Here is a 25,879-nt window from a genome sequence, read left to right on the forward strand (position 1 = left end):
ACATAAAGGAATGGCATAATGTTTTTGGTATTGCACTGCAGTGCAAATACCGGTAGTACGCGCGCGCTTCGATGCAAGTAAACTGTGGTACATAACCTGGTAATTATACATCTTACATTCATGACAGTGTAAAATGGGCCAAGTACCTAGTGATTGCGTCTTCGTGCTATGTCACAACAGTTCTTTTCATTTATAGCGCAAGTACCTAATGCAAATCTCGATGTGCTTCCATCATTCCATGTGAGATAATTTCTGGCAATCATCCATTGGGTCCCTTGGAAACATCCAAAGTAAACTTGCCAGACATCCATTTAAAAATTTGTTACTCTTTTGATGCCTTGCAGCAGACAATTTAACGTAACACATATTCCATACAGTGTTTTTAGTGCATGCAAAATTCTCAATGTCAGATATTTAATAAGCAGAAGTCTGGCTTGATATTGACTTTGTGAAGTCAATGTATTCCAGTGTCTGTGAAATTTATAATTGATATACATTACTTCTAGGTGTCCCGCTGTGGTATGATCTACATGGAACCACACATGCTGGGTTGGAGACCCATCATGGTGTCCTGGCTGAAAGAAACACCCTCTACTTTCACAGAGATGCACAAAAAGATTATCTCAGATATGTTTGACAGAATGGTTCCAGCATGTCTGCAGTTTGTACGCAAAGGTGGAGTCAAGGTGAGTAGATGCATGATACAACCTGATTCATTTTTGTCTTGATGAATTCCTAGCTACCCTATCATGTATGCTCCTATGCTTTCTAAAACTCTGCCTTTCCTATATTGTCTTTTAATCTCATCTATGACTGTGATCAACCTCCTGCAGTAAAAACATGTACACTAAGCTTTGGTGATTCAATTCCCACACACTGCAGTATGTAAGCTGCTTCCCAGCCCATGAAGTAGATTCTTTGTGTAAGTGGTAACATCACTGTGTATGGAGTTGATATGAAGCACTTGGAAACATAAGGGTGTTGGTGTCTTTCAAGTAATGTAGGTTTCATGTATCTTGGCGGTTACCATAGTCACTGAAACAAGACATCCTATAGCAACTTCCTAAATATGAAAAGTAACTAACATAGTATTCACACATGTTAAAAAGTCTTGAATGGGGCACATAACTGGAGTTCAATAGTTATTGTCAGTCACATAATTATGGCTTTGCTGATAATAAACACTGTTGCATAATTTGGTACAAGTCCAATCATACACTCCCATTTTTTACGCTTTTAATAACTTTATCTTTCTTATTTTCAGTAAAAAAAGTCTTAACAAATTAAAAAAAAGGCATGGAAATATGATAATATCACTACTCCATTGCATTGCTGCTGTAATATCTTGCTTTATCTTGCTGAAATAAACAACTCTTTAAAATGGAAACAAAACATTCTTAAAGCTTTAAAAAGATTGGTGCAATTATATCTGTGCTATTGTGCCCGTGGACAAAATCATGGAACTTTTGAAATGTTACTGTACAGTGACACAAAAATCTTCAACCCAGGCTATGTTGAATTTGAAGGACATCCACAAGGATTTAATGTCATTTTTTTGTCAATGAGTCATTGCAATGATTGTATGTCATTCAAGATTGTATGTTGTCAATGTCAAGACTTGGTTTTCATGGAACTTAAGTTCATATTGATGTCAACTGTGGATGTTTTCTCACTGTACACATGTATTAATGCATGCAATACTTAACACATAATGGCATGGTGGATTTATGTTTCTCATTCACTGTATTGTATTTTTTCAACACTTTGTGCTTTCACATCTTTTTTGAACTCTGTGTTATCTCCCATGCTTTTACTTATAATTCTATTTGTTGTACATTCTCGTTCAGGGAGGCGGACGTGGCGACGCGGTAATTTTGCATGATCAGACTCTGAGTGTTCAGTGTATGTGTATGTGTGTGTGTGTCTGTGACTGTGTATGTTTGTGCTGGTCACAGTGTGCTAGTATGGTGTATCTGTGTGCGTGGAAAGTGGAATGACTTTTTGAGAAACGAAAAATAAAATAGCCTCACCTTAGTACCCCCTGTCAAACCAATGAAGTAGTTAATATCTCATATTTATAAATATGTAAACTTAACAATTGATTTACATGATATTAACCAGTCTACCCTACCCATCGCAAGTAGAAAAAAAATATTACTGACATGATGTAGTAGATCATATATTCATCTGTATTGTTAGATGAATGATAAATGTACATATGGGATACATCTGTTCATGATTCATCAGTTTAAAATGAAATCATTGTTATCATCAGTATTTGGTGTAATAAAAAGACCCATGAATCCCATATTCATAAAAATAAAATGAAAGAAATTGTCAGTTGCCAAATCAAACGATTTCATCATGCATATCATTTGCTATGGCAAGTGACAGTTGGTAAATACTTTAACCCGCTCACTTCACCTGTCCATCAGTCGCACATAATATATTGTATCACATTGGCATTATTAATGTTACAAGAAGATTTAATTCTTGCAAGAGTTCCCTCCATCCCAATGGGCATGTTGAACAGAGAGACAAGCAAAATAAATAAAAGTCAAAATAACCTTGAATAGACCCTTCTTCCTTTAAACAGCAACAGCAATTTTTGTCTAAGTGAAAATATCATACCATGAATTGAAGGATAGAAATTAGTGTGTTGTCTGAGCTGGTGCTGTTTTGTTACTACTACAAACTTGCCCTTTTCCTTGATAATGGAATTGCCCATTCACTGGTAACAGTGAGGATATTCCAATAAATCCATTAACCAAGGGATGTAAAACTTAGAATGCCTCCCCTTCCAGGATTGTAACTTAAATTTGCAGTTACTCATGATACTGATGCCAAATCAACAAAATTATTGGTCCAGAAATGTAGCTAGTTTGTTTCACTCAGAACATCGAACATTGAAAAAAGACTGTCCTACAACATGCCAATGAGATAGAAAGAAGTTGGGAACCCTGCTATGAGGTATGAATACTGATAGCTAATATCCTTCCATTATGTTTCATCCACGTTTGTACAGGAACTCTCACCAACAAATGACACTAACCTAGTGAAGTCACTGATGAACTTGATGGATTCACAGTTTGATGAATTCCGTGATGAAGCTCATTTCAACAAGATGGATGAAAGAGATGTTTGTACCTGGATTGAGGTGAGTTTGTCTGTCTGCCAAATAAACATAATGATCTTCATCATTGGGTTTGCAATATCTCAAATACCAGTACTGAATTACAGTTTCATAGCTCAAGGAAGCCAACTTATCCAGAACAAGATAGATATTAACTTTCTACACTACAGTGTCAGCTATTGCCCTCTAGGCTGTAAAATTCTTTCTTCCTAAAGACTGAGTCAGAAATTGATCCAAAATTGTAAGACTGAGGGATGAGTTACATTAAAGGCATTTATCATTGTAAATGATGTCAGATCATCAGCAATACAGCTGAAACATAGATAATGCATTTGGGATTCTTGTTCATTTAGTGGTTAGATTGCAAACAAATTAAGATACAGTATAAAAGTGTGATTTCACCGAAGTAACTTTTTTGTCATTTTTAACCGCAGTGACTGTACTTCAACACACTGTTCAAACTTGACTACTTCTTGGATATTGGTCCCATTCATCCCTGATTTACTGTTATTAGGTTCAACTTTGCCATGGAAATTAAAAGGGTTGTACTGAGCATTGGTGGTGAGAAGGGTGCATAGGTAGCCAGAGAAATTGTTTAGAATTCCACAGATGTAGAGAGTTCACAGTTGTTTGGTTTTGTGATAACAATTGTCTTTATGTGCTTTGGTTATAGTGCATCTTCCTGTTTTCCTTTGTGTGGTCCATTGGTGCAACAACAACTGATGAAGGCCGCAGAAAATTTGACATACTATTCCGTGAAATCATGGAAGGTGGCCTTTCCGAAGAATCCAGATCTAAATTCCACATCCTGGAATTAGTGGATCCCCCTTTGAAACCATTCAGTGTACCCATCCCTAAGGATGGATCAGTGTTTGACTACAGATTTGTCAAAGATGTAAGTTTCAAAGGTCCAAATTTGAGTTCAAAGTTTGAACAGTTTTAATAATGTATTATTACATCATTTTGCTTTCGCAGAAATCAGGGAATCATAATTGATATGATAGCCAAGTCATTGTATGTATCTTAAGAATAGCTTTCCTAGTACACAAAGGCATGCTTTTTTTCATTTGCTTTCATATTGACTGTTTTTACGTTCCTTCCTCTGAATAAAATAAAATTCTAACCATCAGTTTCTTAGAATTAAAAAAAAATTGCTCCCTATTGTACATAAAGAGACCTGTCAACGGTTTTGTCTGTTGAGTTTTATAAATCGTAATGCGCATATTTAATTGTAGTGATTATTGAATTTATGACAGGGTGCTGGTCGTTGGGAGAAATGGGGTGAATCCATCAAAGATGCTCCACCCATTCCCAAAGATGCCATTGTCAACCAGATCATTGTACCAACTGTAGACACTGTACGTTACACTGCACTGATGGAAATGCTTGTAACACATCAAAAAGCTTGTCTCTTTGTCGGACCAACTGGTACTGGTAAATCAGTCTATATTACAGTAAGTACCTTAATCTTTCTCTGTGTCATCAGCCTTTGATATTTTATTTCATTCTTTCTTTTCCTCACTTTCCTGCTCTCTTTATCTCACTATCTGTCTGTCTGTCTGTTTGTCTCACTTTCTCTTTCCCTTCTCACTTGATCTATTGTCACCTGATTTATTATACTCTAATCAGTATTTTTTTAATGGTTTCTTATAAAATTTCTTTTTTTGAACATGTTTTGTAAAAATATCAAACATAGAACTTCATAAGTAATTTTTCAGTAACTTATACCTCAATAAAATATCTTCTGAATCATGTTAAGCTTATCAATACTAGGATCTCTAAACTAAGCGATATTTCTGTTACTTCTAATAGAGTGATTAAGTCAATATTGCACCAAATATGGACAGGTTTATGTACATGCATCATGAGCAGCATCTAAAGTAGAGGGACATTACCCGAAACTTTTTGATGATTTTTTCAATGTATCTTGTTTTTGTTCCACTGCACAACATCCATTGTTCAGCTTGTCAATGCAGCATGTATGGTGACGTGCACCATAATTGTTTACATTTGTATTTCAGTGGGGACTAAACTTCAATTGTCTACAGTAACACAGTCTACACATGTACAGGCTGAGTTGATAAGCTGAAAACTGTAAATGGATAATATGAAGTAGAACAGGAAACTGCAGTTAACATTTAAAACAAAACAAATAAAAACACAATGATGGTAAAAATAACTGCTACTAGCCCTTAACTGATACTTCCTATAGAACAGAGATGTTTATTTGATTACATACAAACCTTTAAATTTAACAATACATAATGCCGTACTCATAGATTACTAAAGAGTGTCAATTTCTCAGGTTTTACAATGATTGCCATGGTGAGTTTTTTATGCTTGTTATCATTGTTGTTTTTCAGGACTTTTTGCTGAACAAGATTGACAAAGAAGTCTACAAGCCTATCACTATCAATTTCTCGGCACAAACTAGTGCCAATCAGACTCAGGACATTATTATGTCTAAACTTGACAAACGACGAAAAGGTGTATTTGGACCTCCTCTAGGAAAGAAGACTGTAAGCCACTACAATTATTGCATTGTAGATTTTGTCTGTTTAGACGTTTATTGTAAATCTCAAATTATAAGGTGATAATATACAACAGAGAACAGTTTAATTGTTAGTACTTTGTATAGATTAGGTCCGCATACTTCACTGTAAAGTTTTCATATGATGTCATCTTACAAGCCGTGAATTATCAGTTTCAATTTTGGACCATCATTGATGCAGTGTGGCCCTATCACACAGGCTTTCTGAGTTTCTCAAGTTTGTTGAAGAATTGATTGAAATTTCATTGACCCAGTTACGTTCCAATACAATTCCTCTTGACAAAGAAATCACACTGTCCTTAGTGCAAACAGCTCCGAAAATAACTTCTACTTGTGTACATGTAATTTAGGGAGACCTGTTGATGTCTGTCATTTATTTATTTTTACTAGTCACCATTTTAGTTTTGATTTTCACATGTGATATTTTATCCGACCATTTATTAGGTTGTCTTTGTGGATGATTTAAACATGCCAATGCGTGAAGTGTATGGTGCACAGCCACCAGTTGAATTGCTACGTCAATGGCTTGATCACTGGCAATGGTATGACCGCAAAGACTGCACACCACAGAAACTTGTGGATGTCCAACTTATGGCTGCCATGGGACCACCAGGTGAGTTTTCACATAACACTCTGCCTCTCTAACTTTTATGCATCAATGTCGTCTTTTCCTGAATTCTAGTACAACCTGGCTGTTTTTTGACCTACATGCAAGAAAATGGGGATTCAATAGGTAACACTGTCATGCCTTTATCCACTTTTTTCAATCAATCAATCAATCAAAATGTGTGTGTGTGTGTGTGTGTGTGTTGTGATATGATGATATACAGTAAATGATATATAAGGATGATATATGATAACTGATGTATGACACTCCGAACTGAGTTTAAAACTGACAGGGCTGACCAGTCTTTGATGGATTTCTATTTTTCATTTTCCCTTTAGGTGGTGGCCGTAATCCTGTCACACCGCGTTTCCTACGACATTTCAATTCTATCACCATCAATGAATTTGATGATGGCACAATGTTTACTATCTTCTCCAGTATCATGAAGTGGCATATCAGTGCCCGGTAAGTGGCGTTATCACCATTGCTTTGTATCTTACAATTCATAAGACTACTTCCAGCAATTTCACTCAGCTTGTATCATAAATATTCCAGGCTTGTGCAGAGCAGCTTAAAAAAGTCACTATGGATATGCAGTATCGATATATCTATTGTTTGTTCACATTATGACCCCTCGATGACTTGCTTGTTGCTCATATGTACTGTGGAGTTCAACATGACTAAGAAGTTAACTTTGAAGGATGGCGTCACTTGTTAGAGAGTATATATTGATCTGTACTCCAATGATGACTTTCAGTTCCCTCTCGCTGTCTCTTTTGCAAACCAGTGGTTATAGGGTTGGTAAGAAAAAGATGGATATGGTAATCAGGTACAAAAACATTGCATGGTTTTTAGCTTTCATTCTGAATGAAGTCATCAACCTGTGGACACAGTCCTAATACCAATCTTTTACTTGAAATGTGTGTGTGTGCCAACTGCAACATCTACCTGTCATGAAATTCACCATCCCAGCCATGTCATTCCCTAGCATGCAATTTGCATCCATCTTACCAAAGAGTTCAATTTGCAGGTGTTGAGATGTTTTCAAGTGGTTTTATTCCCAAACCTCAGCCTGTGCACTCCAAATTGTGAATCATGTTGATAATTTGCACCATCAAAACAGGGGTGAAGAAATAGCTGTGTCAGTCAATGTATATCTGTAAGACTAGTGAGACACAATCTGTTCTTTGACAATCAGGTATTCCAGCTAGAGAACCTCAAAATCTGGGGGGGATTTTTGCATCCAAATTTACAACAGAACTAACAAATATTTAAAAGTCTCAAATTATTTGAGTTAAAATCATACATATTCATGCGCAAAGCTGTTTCAGTTGTATGCAAAGACAGCTGTCTCAGGTTTATCTCAAGATATGTTGAACCTTGTGATCTATAAGAGATAATTCGTTAGTTTCATATTTATCATCCCAATCCATGAACAAAACTTCTTAAACCGTCATCGTTGTTTGTTTTCTCATCTACAATAGGAGCTTTGGTAATGAATTTGAACCTGTTGCGGACCAGATTGTGAATGCTACAATGATGGTCTACAAAAGTGCAATGACCAATCTCCTGCCGACACCTGCCAAGTCTCATTATTTGTTTAATCTGAGAGATTTCTCCAGAGTAATTCAGGGCGTCCTGCTGTCGTTGCCTGAAACATGTGAAAATCCTGCAGCAATGAAACGTCTGTGGGTCCATGAGGTACGCTACTAACACATTCTTTTAAGGTAGTATGCGCCTTGAAAGAGGAAGACTGTACTTTTGCTCAGACTTTCCTCAAGGAATCTTTCAAGCATTCTCTTTCAAATTCAAGAATAAAAATTGAGGTCACCGTGCAAATTTTGGTACTAGAGAAACAAATTACCCAAGATTTACCGATATTTGAAATTCAAAATGGCTGCCATCCCTGTGACAACTCTTATGGAGAAAAATAAAATTTTTGATTTTCAAAAAACTAATGTGGTGAAAATTTTTTGCTCAGCAAGAGCTTTAAAGTGAACCGCCACAAGTGACAGATCAGAAAAGAACTGTAAAAGTTTGAGGGTCTAAATATTTGTCCCTGAGGTGCATTCAACCTTGCCTTAACTCTGTATCACGGTGTGTACCAGTTTACAAAACACAATAGAATCAAATCATGTTTATGCCAGTGGTATCAACGACAGTGATATTTCAAAAGCTTTGTTAGTCACCAGTGGAATGTGTATTATAGATTTCAAAGATTTACACTGAATAGGAATACCATGATTAAATTTGACTTTGTTTGGGATAGTAGACAATGTGCTCCTGGTTGAAGAAATAGAACAATGATAACCTTTGACCTCTTCTCTTGCTCTCCTGATGATGCAGTTCTTGTCTTTTAGATTATTCATAGATTGTATTAAAAACTCCTGTATTGGTACTTATAAGAGTATCCTGTACTCTTCAGTTTTACAACGTATAATCACTAATCATTTGGTCATTATTGCATTCTAAAATCAAAATTTCTCTGACATTAGTCTTGAAATGATTTCCTCAAACCTTGCAGGTGTTCCGAGTGTACTATGACCGTCTGGTAGACGACGGAGACAGAGCCTGGTTGTATTCTTTTACATGTGCAGAAGCCCTGAAGAAGTGTCTGAAAGAAGACTTCAATGAACTGTTTCAACACCTTGACAGTAACAATGATGGCAAAGTGGAGGAGGATGATCTTCGCAGTCTCATGTACTGTGATTTCTCCGATCCCAAAGCTGATAATAAGAACTACATTGAAGTCCGAGATGTAGATAAACTGACTCAGGTCGTAGAAGCACAGCTGGAAGAATTCAACAACCTGAGTAAAAAACCCATGAATCTGGTCATGTTCAGGTCAGTTATCACAATATCATCACTAAAGTTATTCATCTTGACTGGAAAAAGTAACAGATGTTCAAGAAAATATTTGTCAAAGTTGCATATGCCAGCTTTTTTCAGTTGCTGATTGACGTTAATTTATTCATGTCCCAATTCTAATTTCACTCTCAATAGAACAGAGATTATTATATGTTTTGGAAGAAAATTTCATGAAAAATGCTATGTCAAGATTTTATTTTCTATGTTTGTGTTAATTAAGGAGATGACATTGTTCCCATCCCATCAATGCGCTGATCTTTATTAGCACCAAATCTGAATGATTTAAAATAACCTTGTTAAATCCATCAGCAAATTTTATCTGTTTACACAGATTTGCCATAGAGCATGTATCGCGTATCTCGCGTATTGTCAAGCAACCGCGCAGTCATGCCCTACTGGTCGGGGTTGGTGGCAGCGGACGTCAGTCGCTCACTCGCTTAGCCGCACACATGGCTGATTATGAGCTCTTCCAAGTGGAAATCAGTAAAAGCTATACCAAGACAGAATGGAGGGAGGATCTGAAAGACATTCTGCGGAAATCCACCGAGGGTGAGCAGCATGGCGTCTTCTTGTTCACTGATACTCAGGTAAGATGCACATAAAGTTGTTTCCACTTCTTTGAATTGATGAATTACACTCATTTCTTCAGTCAGAATTCTTCCATTCAATCCACAATCCAACAGGCAATTGCCCAATTACAAGATGAGATACCTACTTCCCCATGAAGCGATGAGGTTTAGAGTACCTTGATCAAAGACACAATACCATGCTAGACTCTCAAACTCACCGTCTTCTGATAGTGAATCTGATACCCTAACCACCATCCAAATATTTCTCCAGAATTATATCTTCACTTTGTGTTCAATGATTAATTAGATTCATTCATTATGATCATTCAATTTTGAGTTCTGATTTTCACCATTATCTAGTTATACTTTTCATGAAATTATCATTTCAAGTATATACATGTAAAATTTATAGTTTTAAAATATTTGCAAATTTTCCATGACAACTAGAACAGAAATGATTGGTTTATCATATTATGTATGCAAACATATGTATATACAAGCAAGAAAATTACTTCTCTTGTAGAAATAACACATTCTTTGATCACATTTATTTATCATCTCAAACTCCAGATAAAAGAAGAGTCCTTCTTAGAAGACATCAATAACTTACTAAATGCTGGTGAAGTACCCAACCTGTATGCCATAGACGAGAAACAAGAAATTTGTGAGAAGATGAGAGCCATTGACCGTCAGAAAGACAAGACCAAACAGACCGATGGCTCACCACTAGCATTGTTCAATATGTTTGTAGATCGTTGTCGTGATCAGGTCCACGTTGTACTGGCCATGAGTCCTATCGGTGATGCATTCCGTAACAGACTCAGGAAGTTTCCGTCATTGGTCAATTGTTGTACCATTGATTGGTTCCAGGTAAGTTTCACCACATAAACTCAATAGTGATAATCTCTGAAATGGGCATTTTGGTGAAGAATCTTAAAATCACATCAAAACTTTCTTCCAAATAGCTTTTGCTATTTTTTTTCTCTTGTATCACAAACGAGAATGGTCATCATATCTAACAACTCACAAAATATTCATTTTATGAATATATAATTTCATCCTCAATTATGTTTGATCATCACTGTAATTTCACTTTGCTCTTTAAAATTTTAAGAGAGATCATCACAGCTGAACAGAAAATGTTGAAAATTGTTTTTAATATTCTCTGATCATTCCCCGGAACACTGGAAAGCTAGTTTGATAGTGATTTCCATTGCCAATATATTGACCCTGTGACTCATAAGTTATGTTCAGTGATTTGTTTCTGAAAGGACATCACCACCAGCATTTGTGCACATTGAAATAGTGGATACGGTTAGTCGAACACGAAGACTTTGATCAAAGTCAGTGATGTCTGGCAAAAAGCTTGATATGCTGGTCAATATGGGTTTCAATTGTAGGAGAGTAAAAGTAACTTTTGTCCAATTTTGTCTAAACACAGTCATGGCCAGAAGATGCTCTGCAAGCTGTGGCATCACGTTTCCTGGATGAAGTCCAAATGGAGGACAGTGAACGTGCTGGATGCATCACCATTTGTAAAGAATTCCACACATCAACAAGACTATTATCAGAAAGATTCCTGACTCAACTTGATCGTCACAACTATGTTACTCCTACGTCCTATCTGGAACTGATATCCACCTTTAAGACCTTACTGGATAAGAAACGAATGTAAGTCTATCTTCTCTGTGTTGCAACCAATATCGACACCTACAGTTGTACCTGCCATAAAGATTTGTCCTTACTAAATAGAATCTGTCATCAGTTTGAAATATGTGACATTTTTAACACGAACACTAAGTGCTATAACCCTGTCATTGCAGACACAAAATCCACATTCACCTGTAGGTTTGGCCAAACCATACTCAGTCTTTTAAACCATGGTGTGTTTATATTTATGTAGGTACACAGGACAAATTTGACCAATTGCACAGCAATTTTGGCTGGCTATTTCTGCCTCAATACTTTCATCATTCATAAAGTCAAGTACATCTGCTGACACCCTTTCCTTATGCTACTGATCAGTTATAATTTGTGACCTGGCAACTTTGCCAGGCTTAACCTGTTCACCCCCAATTCACTGTAAACAGGTCCACAATCACCTTTGATAACAATGGGATTGGGCCAAACCATGGTGGCAAAAGGGTTAAAGAAAGAATAGAAGTCATAAATGTTCTCATTTTGACTCTTCAATATGATGATTCATTAGACTTGTCTATAAATGGAAGGATTTCGGCACCATCGACAAGAATGATATGAAAGATTAAACTTTTTGCTCAGTTTGTAATTAGAAGAGTTCTTTAAAGTGCTTTGTGAGTGTTTGATTATTGAAGAAAATCACTGATTCTAGTATTTGTAATCAATACACAGTGATGTGATGAAAGGAAAGAAGAGATATGAAGTTGGTTTGGAGAAACTTCAGTCTGCAGAGTCCCAGGTGACAGTCATGCAGAAAGAATTGGTTGCATTACAACCACAGCTTGTGGTAGCTAGCAAAGAGGTAGATGAGATTATGGTGATCATTGAGAAGGAGTCTATAGAAGTCGCTAAAACTGAGAAAATCGTCAAAGCTGATGAAGAGGTAGCCAACAAACAAGCTGAGGCCGCCAAGAAGATCAAGGATGAATGTGATTCGGATCTCGCTGAAGCTTTGCCAATCCTTGAAGCAGCTTTGGCCGCTCTGGACACATTGACACAACAGGTATGACACACATACCCTACCTTCATATACCATTATCAATATGCCTTTCCAAGTCATATCTGAAAAGTGTGAATACCATCACGATGCATAGTCATGTAGTGGTATTAGGGATTCATTTGCTGTAACTTATGATTTATTTTCTGTCATTATCCTACTTATATAATAAAATGAAATACACTGGCTTTTCCTTCTCCCAAAATCAATCCAAAATTCCCAGTCTTTTAAGCGTCATTTAGTGTAATGTGTAATGCTGTGCTTGAAAACTTAATTCTAGTTCTCACAAGAGCACTTGATGGTCAATGCCAATAATGGTGAACCCTGAGGTGGCCTTGTCCCAGGACCACACCACACACAGCTTTGAACCTGGACCTAAAGCTACAATAAAACATGTATTAATGTTTACTGATAATAACATTGCATGTTACACACAAGTATGTAGTGTATCAAAGTGGTATTTTGTATTCCAACATACTATAAGAAAATAAAACTTGTTTTAGACAAAGTAAATGATGAAAATGTCATCAACAATCCCAGCTGTTGCCCTTTGGATTTGTTGTACCAGTATAATGAAATTTTTCATATTTTGTTTTCAACAGGATATTACAATTGTGAAAACTATGAAGAGTCCCCCATCAGGTGTACGTCTGGTTATGGAAGCTGTATGCATTCTGAAAGGAATAAAACCAGACAGAGTTCCGGATCCATCTGGATCTGGTAAGAAGATTGAAGATTACTGGGGTCCATCCAAGCGTATGCTTGGTGACATGAAATTCCTCCAGTCACTTCACGAATATGACAAGGTAGGAGCATATTATTTTGTGGCATGTCTACAGAGAAATCTATTTTATATCACAGTTTTTTGTCTACATCTTATGGCAATGTTTTTGTGGATTTCACATGATTGTGTAAAGAGTGTATCTCGCCATCATTTCATTTGAAGTGTACATATGATGAGCTAAAAGCAGACTCATTATCCAGATGTACCTAAAATAGATTTGTGCACTGTTACCCTAACACATATCCTGCCAGGCCTATCACTTGCCCATCCGAGTCAGTAAAGCCGTACCCAACCAAATCAACCAAGTGTTTTGCATGCATTGGTATGTCCTAGGAAGGTCCAATCAGTACGAATCATGTTTCCAGTATCTATGGTTTCATGGACTTTCAAATGTTAAAGTTTTTGATGAAATGTAACATATGAGACATGTTTTGTCACACTGGTTTTAACAACCTTGACCTGATAGTGACAGATACACTTGGCAGTATAAGTGTACCAAAGGAATGGTTGTTTGATTAGGCTCAACCTTTATCTTCACAATATCACTCTCTCTCTCACTCTCTCTGCAGGACAATATTGCACCCAACATCATCAAGATTATTCGTAACAAGTACATTCCCAATCCAGAATTTGAACCAGAGAAAATCCGTAACGCCTCAACTGCCTGTGAAGGTCTGTGTAAATGGGTTAGAGCTATGAATTCTTATGACAAGTGAGTATATTTTATTTCTTCCCATGAAATTTGAGAAATTTTTTTTTCCTCAATCTTTGTGAAAATTTTCTTAGAGAGTTGAGACAAGTAAGACATATACATTTTGCTCTTTTTCTGATATCAGAGTGGCCAAAATTGTGGCACCCAAGAAAGCATCATTGAAGATTGCTGAGGGAGAATTAGCAACTGCCATGGCATCACTGAACAAGAAACGTGCAGCTTTACATGAAGTTCAAGAAAAGCTAAGAAAACTACAAGAGAAGCTAGAAGCTAACAAACAGAAGAAAGCTGATCTGGAATTCCAAGTGGACTTATGTACCAAGAAGTTGGAACGTGCTGAACAACTGATTAATGGTTTGGGAGGTGAAAAAGCAAGGTCAGTTTCGTTATCTGGTCATTTACCGTTGTCAGTACTGTCCTGTCGTCCATTTCAGTCCTTGGAAATTTACTTTTCTTTTGTTGTATCACATTGTGACTCAGTGCTCAAATATCATATCTGCAATGTCACAGTTGTATCAATAATTGAAAAAAGTTTATATAAATTTAATAAATTTAATAATAAATTTAATGATTCTACTTTACCATAATGTGTTATTTTCGACAAGGAAGTTGATTTTCAAATCTATACAACAGACACTAAACTATCGTCTCTGTGATTGACAGATGGGGTATTGCCGCTTCAGATCTCGGACAGTTGTACATTAACTTGACTGGTGATATTTTGATCTCGTCTGGTCTTGTAGCATATCTCGGAGCTTTTACTGCGAACTTCAGGCTGGTAAGTATATTTGACAGTGTTGGGCTATATTTCCCATAAACATATCTGATATTAGTTTAAAAACTCAAAGTGTCTTAGGTATTATTTTCACATCAGTGTGGTTGTATGAATCAATCAAATTTTTACTACTAGATGTAATATGTAATTGATTTTCAGACATATCTGATGTAGAAGTATTTAGTCATCTTCCACTTTTTCATAGGTTTGTCTGTACTCCTATTTTCATTCGGTTTCAGCAGTTTTATTACCTTTGCATAATTCTGGAGTTCAAAATAAACACTGCAGTGTCTATCTTTTACGAGGTCAGCCATGTCAACCCTTTGAGTGCCTACGTCAATTTTAATCGCCTCCATAAAATATACCCAATCAATGTTTTCAGATTTTTGCCAAAATTTTGATAAAAAACTAGCCAATGAAATGTTACGTCCATTTGGTCCAAAATTATCAAAAAAACACACAGAAAAATTCATAAAATAAAAATGTTGCACTAAAATTTTGGTGGGAAAAATTACAGCACTCAAAGGGTTAGTCAGGAAGGTATGAAATATGTGGAAGTCATGAAACCCATATAAATATTTACCAACAAAGTGGTTTTAAGTTTTAATAGTATGCTTGTGGACTTTGTTGTGATCTTGAACTTGACTTTGTTTGCTGTCTCTTACTGTCACCAGCAACAACTAGATCAGTGGGCTGCAGAAGTGAAGAAAGTTGGCATTCCGTGTTCTCCCAACTTTTCCCTGATTTCATCCCTTGGTAATCCAGTCGCCATCCGTCAATGGAATATACATGGTTTGCCAACAGACAGCTTTTCTGTGGAAAATGGTATCATCATCAGGTAAGAATTAAACCATTTCATTTGTAAGGGAGTCACAGCCAAATGCCTTTTGGGGCATAACAGAAAGAATGATGACAGTACTTTTTTACAAAAACTGCATCATCAGCAATTTTGACTAAAGTGTGTAAGATGTATTTAAAGTCATACTGTCACCTGTTCCAATTTTGCCTCAGTTACCATGGAAAGAGAAAATCTAACAATCACAGATTTTAAGCCGGTGGCTGCTTTTTAAAAACAGCACCCTCACATGGGCATTTTGAATACCAAGGAATGCCCCTTTGACCATATATGGGCATATTTAGAGTACAGGTGACTGTATACCTTTAACTTGTGAGTTTTAAAACGAATTATCAAAGAATACACATTTATTTTTTTTAATAGATTCACACGTTGCTATCACCCATCATATGCTCTGTCAATACATATTATACAAATTCCTATTGAGTCACAAATTTTACTTATCACATCAACAGCAATGCCCGTCGTTGGCCTTTGATGATTGATCCCCAAGGTCAAGCCAATAAATGGGTCAAGAACAGTGAAAAAGCCAATAATTTACATATCATTAAACTTAGTGACAGTGACTTTGTCAGAACACTGGAGAATTGCATCCAGTTTGGAACACCGGTAAGTTGTCAATATTGATTTTATCCTGGCTGAAGCAAATCGCAAGTGTTAATCCTGGAATTATGAAAATACATGCATAGCTGTTTGGACTCAACACCACTGCACCAAAAACTTATATTTACAGTGCAATTATAACTACTTAACCCTTTGAGCACCAATGTCAATTTTTGTCGCCTTTATAAAATTATACCCTACTCAATTTTCTCAGATTTTTGCCAAAATTTTGATAAAAAACTGTAGACAATGAAATATGATGTCCATTTGGTCCAAAATTATCAAAAAATTTCAGAAAAATTCATAAAAATTGGTAAAATGTGACAGTAAATTTTTAGGGGAAAAATTACACCACTCAGAGGGTTAACTATTTCATGCCAGACTTTTGGTAATATACCAGTACTTGAATCAACCCATTATGTAGAGGTTCAGGCCTGAGGGGATTAAGTTTGTTACAAATCTCAAGGTATTTTACAAATGAATAACATCAGTGATGCAGCCATGGATGTTAGTTTGTTGATCACAGTGACTTTAACACAAGTGTGTAACCTGTAGCCGGGTTGTTTGAGCCAATCACAGCAATCCATACACACTCATGTAGATATGATCTGTATCCTGGTGAAGTGAAGCAATGGCAGTGAATGCAGGTGTTATTTCCATATGAGTCCCCACAAAAACTATGTCCTTTGAAATTCCTGCAAAAATCCTTGATGGTTTTCCTAACAGGTGCTGCTGGAAAATCTTGGAGAAGATTTGGACCCAATGCTGGAACCCCTGTTGCTGAAACAGACTTTCAAACAAGGCGGAAGTATTTGCATCAGATTGGGAGACAGCACCATTGAATACTCACAGGACTTCCGTTTCTACATGACAACTAAACTGAGAAATCCACACTATCTGCCAGAAACAGCTGTCAAGGTATGAAGACATGAACTACCATAATTTGTAATTGATAAAATTATGAATGGCTGTAATCATGAAGTGACATGTACTGGAAACAGTGTGACACTGTCTGTATATATCTTTGTGTCAAAATAATCTATGATTTTGGCAAGAGAGTGCTTTGAATGAGGTAGCAAAGCCTAGTTGATGCTTGCCATAGCAGCTACATTGTCATCAGGTTCTATATGATATTGTGGCTGGTTTTGAAATATGTGTAGGAAATTTATATTGAATTTACTTATATTACAAACTGGTGTTTCACAAAAAATTTTCATTCAGAAATTAGTGTTGTTCTCTAAAGCTCTCAAAGATGTAATTCTTTGATAATAATTAAGTTTTTGATGGTCTTGTGACATATTCAGTATAACTTTTATTGATTTGATGAACAGAAAAGCCAGCTATCAGTACTGGACATTGCATGTCATTACAGTCATGAATGAATGAAATTGTATGTAATAAACGTTACATACAATTATGTTTTTGTGATAATATTTGAAATAAAGGATATATTTCTACTTAGTTTAAGGTTCTCAGTGCCTCTTTTGTTTGATCATTAGTTTTCACACAGCATGAAACCTTAGCCGTGAATTCTCTAACTTGTTTTCACGGTCAAGATGCCAGCTGTGTCTTACCTTGATGTTTTCCACTGTGTATTTCAGGTGACATTACTGAACTTCATGATTACTCCAGAAGGTCTGGAAGATCAGTTGCTGGGTATTGTAGTGGCCAGGGAAAGACCTGAGCTGGAAGAAGAGAAAAACGCCCTCATTATCCAGAGTGCTGAAAACAAGAGGTAAGAATTCCTAATCTGTGATAATCTTTGAACTTTCAAAGTCTATTTCCTGAATTCTGCCTAATTAGCAGTTGAAAAGATAAATAGTAAAAAGGTTGACAATGATATTGTGTTCAACAGCTGTAAGAAAATCAGAGAGGCAGCCAATATTTACATGACAATACATAATTTGCGTATTCTTTTATTGTGAAAATGCGTTGAGTATTGTCATATGATATACAAATAGCTTGCTCAAAAACAGAGGGGTTGCTCATCCTTCGAAATCCTCTTTTGGAGAACCCTGTCTCAGAATAATTCACATTTTTAACAGAAACATAGACATATGTGTGCCCACAGTGTGCAAAATTTCAAGTCAATATTGCATTGACTTTGAAAGCCAAAGTTCAAGTCAATACTCTAAAACCACAGTTCAAGTCAATATCATAAGATGTATTGACTTTCAATTCATATAGTAGATGCAGTAAGATCTGGTATACTAATTTACACTTAAATATTGTTATCACTTTCTTTCAGACAACTGAAGGAAATTGAAGACAAGATCTTAGAAGTCCTGTCCACATCTGAAGGTAACATCCTTGAAGATGAGACAGCCATCAAAGTACTGTCATCTTCCAAAGTGTTGGCCAATGAAATCTCTGAGAAGCAAGCCATTGCTGAGGAGACAGAAGCCAAGATTGATGCCACTCGTATGGGTTACAAACCCATCGCTGTCCATTCCAGTATTTTATTCTTCACAGTGGCAGACATGGCCAACATTGAACCTATGTACCAGTACTCCTTGACATGGTTCATCAACCTGTTTGTACTGGGTATTGACAACTCTGAGAAGTCTGATGACTTGAAGAAAAGATTGCATTCCTTGGAGACATACTTTACATACTCCTTGTATTGTAATATTTGCAGATCACTCTTTGAAAAAGACAAGGTAAATCTAGATGTGAAATTATATTTGTTTTACTCTGTTTTTTGTTATGATATGAATTCTGATAATGTAACACTTCTCAATCATTCACCCACTTGACTCTGTATTGATAGTAGAAACAAAGGTTGTTAAATTGATTCTATCAAAGTGCAGTGAAACCAAATGCCTGATGATGGTGTGTTTTCAGTAGTGATTTGAAGTATCAGACGTTGTATGAACTACCAAAAGTTAACGCACATTACAATGTACTCGCATTCCATACCAAGGCATTGTTTATAAGCAAATCATATGTTATATAGGATGTAAGAAGTATTCCACCCACAAAAATCTTTGTGGTTTGTATTTTTTGTGCTCAAACAGCCAATCTGAGCTTATCCATCTATGGATACATACCAAGGCATTGTTTATAAGCAAATCATATGTTATATAGGATGTAAGAAGTATTCCACCCACAAAAATCTTTGTGGTTTGTATTTTTTGTGCTCAAACAGCCAATCTGAGCTTATCCATCTATGGATACATGAAAGTAGATAATTGTCTTAGAAGTAAATTCTCACCAAAGGTATGCACTCCTCTATTGCAGTTGTTGTTTTCCTTCTTATTGTGTGCCAATCTGCTGAAACACAATAAAGAAGTTGATGAAGAAGAGTGGAGATTCTTGCTGACCGGTGGCATTGGTCTGGACAATCCACACTCCAATCCAGCGGCATGGCTTCCACAGAAGTCATGGGATGAGATCTGTCGCCTGGATGAACTGGACAAATTCAAAGGAATAAGGAAGAAATTCCTGGCACAGAAGGACGGCTGGAAGAGTATCTATGACAGCATGGAACCACAGAAAGAAGACTTGCCTGGTGAATGGAATGAACACTTAGGACAGTTTCAGAAAATGTTGACATTGAGATGTTTAAGACCTGACAAGGTAAACGATCATTGCACAGTGTTGACATCTATTCTCCTTTTCTAGTTTAACCCTTTCACCAGTATGGTTTGGTCCAAACCAGTTGTTATCAATGGTGATTGTGGACCTGTTTACAGGGAATTAGGGGTGAACAGGTTAATTCTACAACTGCTGTGTTCTACTCCAGTGTACAATGCTTAATTGCCCCTCCCCATCTTCTCTTTATTACCCTCCCCTTGTGATTTCTTTTGTCCATTTGAAACCCTCCTCCTTTTAAACTATCTTTTATGCTCTTGGAAATTACCATGAATTGTACTGACTGCAAACAGTCAAATACAATAAGGATAACAGTAGCCAATTTCATTTACATTACGATGGCATCTATGTTTCTGATAGGAACAATGTGTGTTTGTCAGTCATTGCCATTTTCCTGTCCATGGGGCAATACTTACCATTGAAAGCAATGTTGTTAGGCCCTACCATAATATATGTACTTGTTTTGATTGCAGATTGTGCCAGCAGTACAAGACTTTGTAACAGCCAAGCTAGGCAAGCAATTCATAGAGCCGCCACCATTTGACCTTGGCAAGGCATTTGGTGATAGTAACTGCTGTGCTGCCTTGATTTTCATTCTATCTCCTGGTGCTGATCCTGGGGCAGCTCTTCTCAAATATGCCGATGATCAAGTGAGTATCAGTAATTCTCATCTCAGAGTATTCAGATTTGATCACATCAGTCCAACGTATGTCCTCTGTTATTCATTATCTCTCAGCTTTTTCTGTCTCCATTCACTGTTTAAGCAGCAAATGCTACATTTGGGTTTGATGTTGAAAAAACAAAGTGACAGCCATCATCTGTATTGTGACACTGACTTCACCAGAGAGGATTGAATAATGAACATGTCATGCTATATGTCACAAATGTAGAAAAATCAATATTGTTCTTGAAGACTCAAAATCATCTCACTGAATAATTACCCTATTGCCTCTGTTTATCTAAACATTTTTCTTCTCATTCTTTTTGCTTCTCTAAAAAATACTCAAAAAACACACATTTTTTATTGATCAACTTAGTCACAAGTTATAGATTGTTTGATTGATGCATTGTGGGTTTGGTAATCGACCTGTTAGTTGATTAATCTTATGTTTCTTCATCCTATCAGGGATTTGGTGGAGCCAAGCTGAGCTCTCTATCATTAGGTCAAGGTCAAGGGCCTATAGCTATGAAGATGATAGAGAAAGGTATCAAGGAAGGAACCTGGGTGGTCTTACAGAACTGCCACTTGGCTGCATCATGGATGTCAACATTGGAAAAGATCTGTGAGGTAAGATGGCAATCAATAGCGTTGATCGCGATTTCAGGTTTGTTACTAAATATAGCAGCACGTGCACGATTTCAGACAACGCTGTCTAAAATTCTGACAAACTTTGTTGTTGCATGTGCAGCTGTTGTTGCAGCTTGTAGTCTGAGCCATAAATTCATATGAATTGGTGTAACTTTCAGTAGCAATTGTAACACTAGCAGGATTTATTTTCGTTGTTTATGCGGAAAATACAGACAAATATTTATTTATGCATATCAATGAAAGAAAAAAATGACGTCATTTGTGATCAGCTGAAGTTGTCCAATGAGGTACTGTATGGGCTTTTCTGTTTCATTTCATGAACTACACACTTCACTTGAAATGTAAAATAAAAAGTGAATTATTGAGTGACAACAATCAACATTTTCCTGGAAGCAGCAATGTGATACATTGAGGTCTACACTGATTACAGAGACAATGGGATATCTGTCATTGGAATAATCTGTACTATCAGTGACTTGTTAGCTTTGAAGACCTTGTTACTTTGGGAATGTAGTATATGGCAACATATATGCAAATTTTCCTAACATTCCACTGAAACCATAAGTGTAGCTTTTTTGTTGTTTTCATGAGATGTGGTTCTACAGTATAACATAACCAGCTGATTATCCAGGTTTTAAATGAAATCAGAGAATATCTAAGATAATCAAAAAACAACATACACACACACTGACTGAACATTTATTTGTTTTGTGTCATTTAGGAGTTGAACCCAGAAACAACCCATCCAGATTTCCGACTCTGGTTGACCAGTTACCCATCAGACACCTTCCCAGTATCTGTTCTACAGAATGGTGTCAAGATGACAAATGAACCTCCAAAAGGTCTGAAGGCAAACATCATCAGATCCTACCTCAGTGATCCAATCTCTGATCCTGAATTCTTCAATGGAGTCAAGCAAGTGGTATGTAATATTCTAGCCAAATATTACCTAGTTTGCTGTTGTTTCTAAACATTCTGAAGTCTTTTCTGCTAGACTAGTAAAGACAATCTTTGATGATAAAAGTCTTGGCACAACAGGCACAAAACCAATTAATTTTACATATTTCAGAATATTATATCTTATAGAAAATGTGATTAGTTGTATCTTGAAACGATATCACATCTCATCATAAGAAAAGCCGTTGTGGATTCTATTTTGATAAATCAGTAAAGTGTTGTTAAAAAATGTGTTAGAAGTGGTACATATGTACAATTTGCAGTAGAATTCCAAGTATTCAGTATGACTTATAAGCTTTATAGTGGAAATGTTCAGTTATTATGTCTGTATAATGATCAGTTGATAGTTTGATAGAAAGTTGCTAGGTAAAATTTCAAAGTGTTCAAATCAGACAATAACCACAAATCAATCTGACCTTTTCATCAATCACAGCAACAAATCTTGCACTGTGTACCAAGTATTCTAACAGATTTCCCAGCACAATAAGTTTTTAGTTTACAACACTCAAATTTCAAGTCATCCCACATTTCATGAACAAATAATTCACACATTCACACAAATAATCAACATTTTATATTTATAGGAACATCACAATTTGCATATCGTACATAAATCTGATGCTATTTTTTCTCTCTCGTTATTGTTTCTACCCAATGTGTTTGTCTTTTGTCCTTGTCACATTTCTGTTTTATTTTGTAATTTTTGCACCTGCTGCCACCCTTCTTGCTCTTTGCTGATGTCATTGCTGACCTTTGAACTGTAGAACAACCAGGTATAGTAGCATAAACAGGTTCAACTGAACTCAGGTAACAAACACACACCTGAGTCGTCTTGCAGGGTCTGAAAAAATGTTGGACATTAAAGTCTGATTGCAAAACCCAAGAACCAAAGCTCATGTCCTGTACCCTTATGATCAGGACAAACATGATACACTTTTAGTTTCACCGGTACCTATTTAGAAAATTCTCATTTTGGGTGTAGTCTGAATTCATATAAAACACCCAGTTTGACAATAGCACCCATTTATCTTGATCACAGAGATATGAATGTAATTCCAAGGAAGACAACAGAGAAAACAACAAAATGCATGCTAGAGCCACTGAATGCATCTACAATGCTTCGCATGCTTCATATTTTCTTCTTTACAATTTTGTACCTAATTTGCATCCAGCTTAATCTCCTGCAATATTTACCTTGCTGACTAATATCCCAATATTTACTCTAAAACCAAACACATTTGCATCACATAACATGTCTGACTGATATACTAACACACAATATTTGATATAAGATAAAGTCATGTTGGAAAACTGATGTTGAGGATTGTAATAGATGATGAATATTGTCATTGGCATCGGATCCAATCATACTTTGGTCTGATGTTGGCAAGACTGAAGATTTGTGAACATGTACAGTGATGAACATTAATCATTGGTAACTTAAGGTGTCATATGGATTAATAGTGATATACATTCTCAAAAGTTAGAGCTTTATTTCAACTCCATAAAACCTACACAAAACCTCTTCATGGTTATCCATGTACTGGTTGTCGTACAGAGGCATTTCGTTTATGACTATGAGAATGAGTATATACAGCTTGAGGCCTCTAAGACAAGCCATTTATTTTACCCTCTGAACTTTATGAATCACCAATCTACACTCATACATGGATGTGTCAAACCAGTGCACAAATTTGAATCAGTGAGTACAAAAGCTAGCCAACCACAAAACATCATACAGAAGCAGTGCAACTGCCGCATGTTCATCAACATTGGTTTCCAACATGGATGCTCAGTTACATGTTTGAAATTAAAACATTACCCTAACAGAGAACAAAATCTAACAAGCGATGACTTTATCATCTTGACCATTATCTGATATGATTTCATAATAATTTATTTTGGTTTGTTTTTACAGAGAGCATTCAAAAAATTGTTGTATGGTCTGTGCTTCTTCCACGCCTTGATACAAGAGAGACGTAAATTTGGTCCTCTTGGTTGGAACATTCCGTATGAATACAATGAAACTGATCTACGTATCAGTGTGCAGCAGTTAGCCATGTTCTTGAATGAATATGAAGTAAGTGGAAATCTAGAATCTTATCACTTCATTTTTTCTATCCCTTTCTCTATCAAAGTTTGGTGTTCTTGTTTTGTGTAATATAAATTTGTCAACGGTAGACAAATACATGTAACAGATTTTAAGGTACCGTAGTACATGCCTCAAAATTTAGAGACCTAAACTTTTGCTCATTCTGTCAAGGAACTTTATATCATTCTTTCTTCTTGATATTGTTTACATATTGAATTACAGCATGTACCAGATTTGTAATACTGACATTTGTACTTTCTGAATTACAGCATGTACCGAATGTGTAATAGTGACTAGTGTTCGCATCTACGCAAAAAAATGCATATATTATGCATTGAAATTGACTCTCTACACATTGTTTTCATTGTTATGTGTTTTCTTTATGCAAAGGTTAACAGTAAAATGTTTCTGAAAGCACTTTCCGTGACTTAGCTTAGGCGACAACCAGGCGAGATGAGTGCACACTTGACATTGAATTTTTTGCAACATTTCTGTCAATCACTCATTTTGTGTGGAAAATTTCAGATTCTCTTGGCGTGGTCTGAAAAATCGGCATCATTGTTCAAAGGCATGTTATCACGTCAGCTGTGCCTATGAACTACGTTGCTAATTTTCAGGCGAGCGATAGTTTCTGAAACTTATGACACAAAGTGAGTGATTGACAGAAATGTTGCAATAAATTAAATGCCAACCGTGCACGATCGTCGCGTCTCGCTGTCCCCAAATTTGATCAAAGCACATGCATGGCGTCGAAGCAAACAACTCTATTTTCTTTCAACTTTGCTTCACGAGTCCGTGAAAAAAATGATTCAGAGGGTCAATTATGTGTTTTCTATACGCAAAGGTTAACGGTAAAATGTTTCTGAAAGCACTTCCGCGATTTAGCTTAGGCGACAACCAGGCATTTGTACCTGTTGAATTACAACATGTACCGCATGTGTAATACTGATGTTTGAACCCGTATTGAACTACAACATGTACCGTATGTGTTATACTGACATTTGTACCTGTTTAAATTATAGCATGTACCGTTTGATGCTTTGAAATACCTGACTGGAGAATGTAACTACGGTGGCAGAGTAACAGACGACAGAGACAGACGTACACTGCACAGTATACTAGTGAAATTCTACTGTCGTGAAATCATTGATACTGACGACTATCGATTTGACAACAGTGGACTATACTATGCACCAAAAGATGGTGATGTAAGTATTACAGTTACACTGCAATGTTGTTACAGTTTTCAGGATTTAACCCTCATCCTGTTAGACCCGGTATATTTCAATTTTTATAGGGGAGGTAGACCTATATCTAGAGAATTACACAAAAAAACTTTAGATTGTCACATCTGTCTGAACTAGCCTAGATGTATGTTGCGTCTTGAAAGACATTCAACTTGAGACTCAGTTAATGAAATATTGTTAATTAGTAATAAGAATAAGAATGTTTGGGCAGTCATTGTGATAATTTATTTCAGTTTGAAGAATTAGAGGTTTCAATGCAATAACATCATGGGCTGGTACATTTGGATTGGTTACACAGGCAGCTCAACAACCCCATTCATCATTTCAATGTGTTAACTTTCAACAATCTAAATGAAAATACAGAGAAATCTTGTCTCAGAAAGATTAAAAGGACAGCACACACATGACTTCTAATGATCTAGTCTAGTGTCTTCGTGTGCAACACAAAGAATATTGCAATTGTCCGTGGTTGCAAAATATTCACAGGACAGGGCTCATTTACATATAATTCATGTTTGTATATTGAT

At 36.3% G+C, this 25,879-nt stretch overlaps 1 protein-coding gene across 8 annotated transcripts in view; it reads left to right on the forward strand.

Annotated features, from left to right (window-relative positions):
- LOC139143262 (dynein axonemal heavy chain 7-like) overlaps positions 1-25,879 on the forward strand; it is a 64,668-nt gene that overhangs the window by 29,654 nt on the left and 9,135 nt on the right. For 5 of the 8 annotated variants that reach the window (XR_011554567.1, XM_070713450.1, XM_070713454.1 and 2 more), the window contains 29 exons: positions 507-686; positions 1,848-1,868; positions 3,026-3,157; positions 3,807-4,028; positions 4,390-4,587; positions 5,497-5,652; positions 6,129-6,297; positions 6,630-6,756; positions 7,776-7,992; positions 8,816-9,135; positions 9,491-9,746; positions 10,299-10,598; positions 11,170-11,399; positions 12,099-12,429; positions 13,026-13,229; positions 13,777-13,919; positions 14,044-14,295; positions 14,583-14,697; positions 15,369-15,532; positions 16,006-16,159; positions 16,880-17,071; positions 17,755-17,888; positions 18,402-18,813; positions 19,394-19,732; positions 20,221-20,397; positions 20,874-21,035; positions 21,778-21,978; positions 23,932-24,093; positions 25,128-25,313. Coding sequence is in view for 7 of the 8 variants with exons in the window: in XM_070713450.1 (XP_070569551.1) it covers positions 507-686; positions 1,848-1,868; positions 3,026-3,157; positions 3,807-4,028; positions 4,390-4,587; positions 5,497-5,652; positions 6,129-6,297; positions 6,630-6,756; positions 7,776-7,992; positions 8,816-9,135; positions 9,491-9,746; positions 10,299-10,598; positions 11,170-11,399; positions 12,099-12,429; positions 13,026-13,229; positions 13,777-13,919; positions 14,044-14,295; positions 14,583-14,697; positions 15,369-15,532; positions 16,006-16,159; positions 16,880-17,071; positions 17,755-17,888; positions 18,402-18,813; positions 19,394-19,732; positions 20,221-20,397; positions 20,874-21,035; positions 21,778-21,978; positions 23,932-24,093; positions 25,128-25,313 (5,856 nt within the window). In the remaining variant the exon portion in view is untranslated. The remainder of the gene's footprint in view (positions 1-506; positions 687-1,847; positions 1,869-3,025; positions 3,158-3,806; positions 4,029-4,389; positions 4,588-5,496; positions 5,653-6,128; positions 6,298-6,629; positions 6,757-7,775; positions 7,993-8,815; positions 9,136-9,490; positions 9,747-10,298; positions 10,599-11,169; positions 11,400-12,098; positions 12,430-13,025; positions 13,230-13,776; positions 13,920-14,043; positions 14,296-14,582; positions 14,698-15,368; positions 15,533-16,005; positions 16,160-16,879; positions 17,072-17,754; positions 17,889-18,401; positions 18,814-19,393; positions 19,733-20,220; positions 20,398-20,873; positions 21,036-21,777; positions 21,979-23,931; positions 24,094-25,127; positions 25,314-25,879) is intronic. The other 3 variants (XM_070713456.1, XM_070713453.1, XM_070713455.1) reach the window with 1 other exon arrangement.

The sequence above is a fragment of the Ptychodera flava genome, chromosome 11 (genome assembly GCF_041260155.1).
Source record: "Ptychodera flava strain L36383 chromosome 11, AS_Pfla_20210202, whole genome shotgun sequence".
NCBI classification, from domain to species: Eukaryota; Metazoa; Hemichordata; class Enteropneusta; family Ptychoderidae; genus Ptychodera; species Ptychodera flava.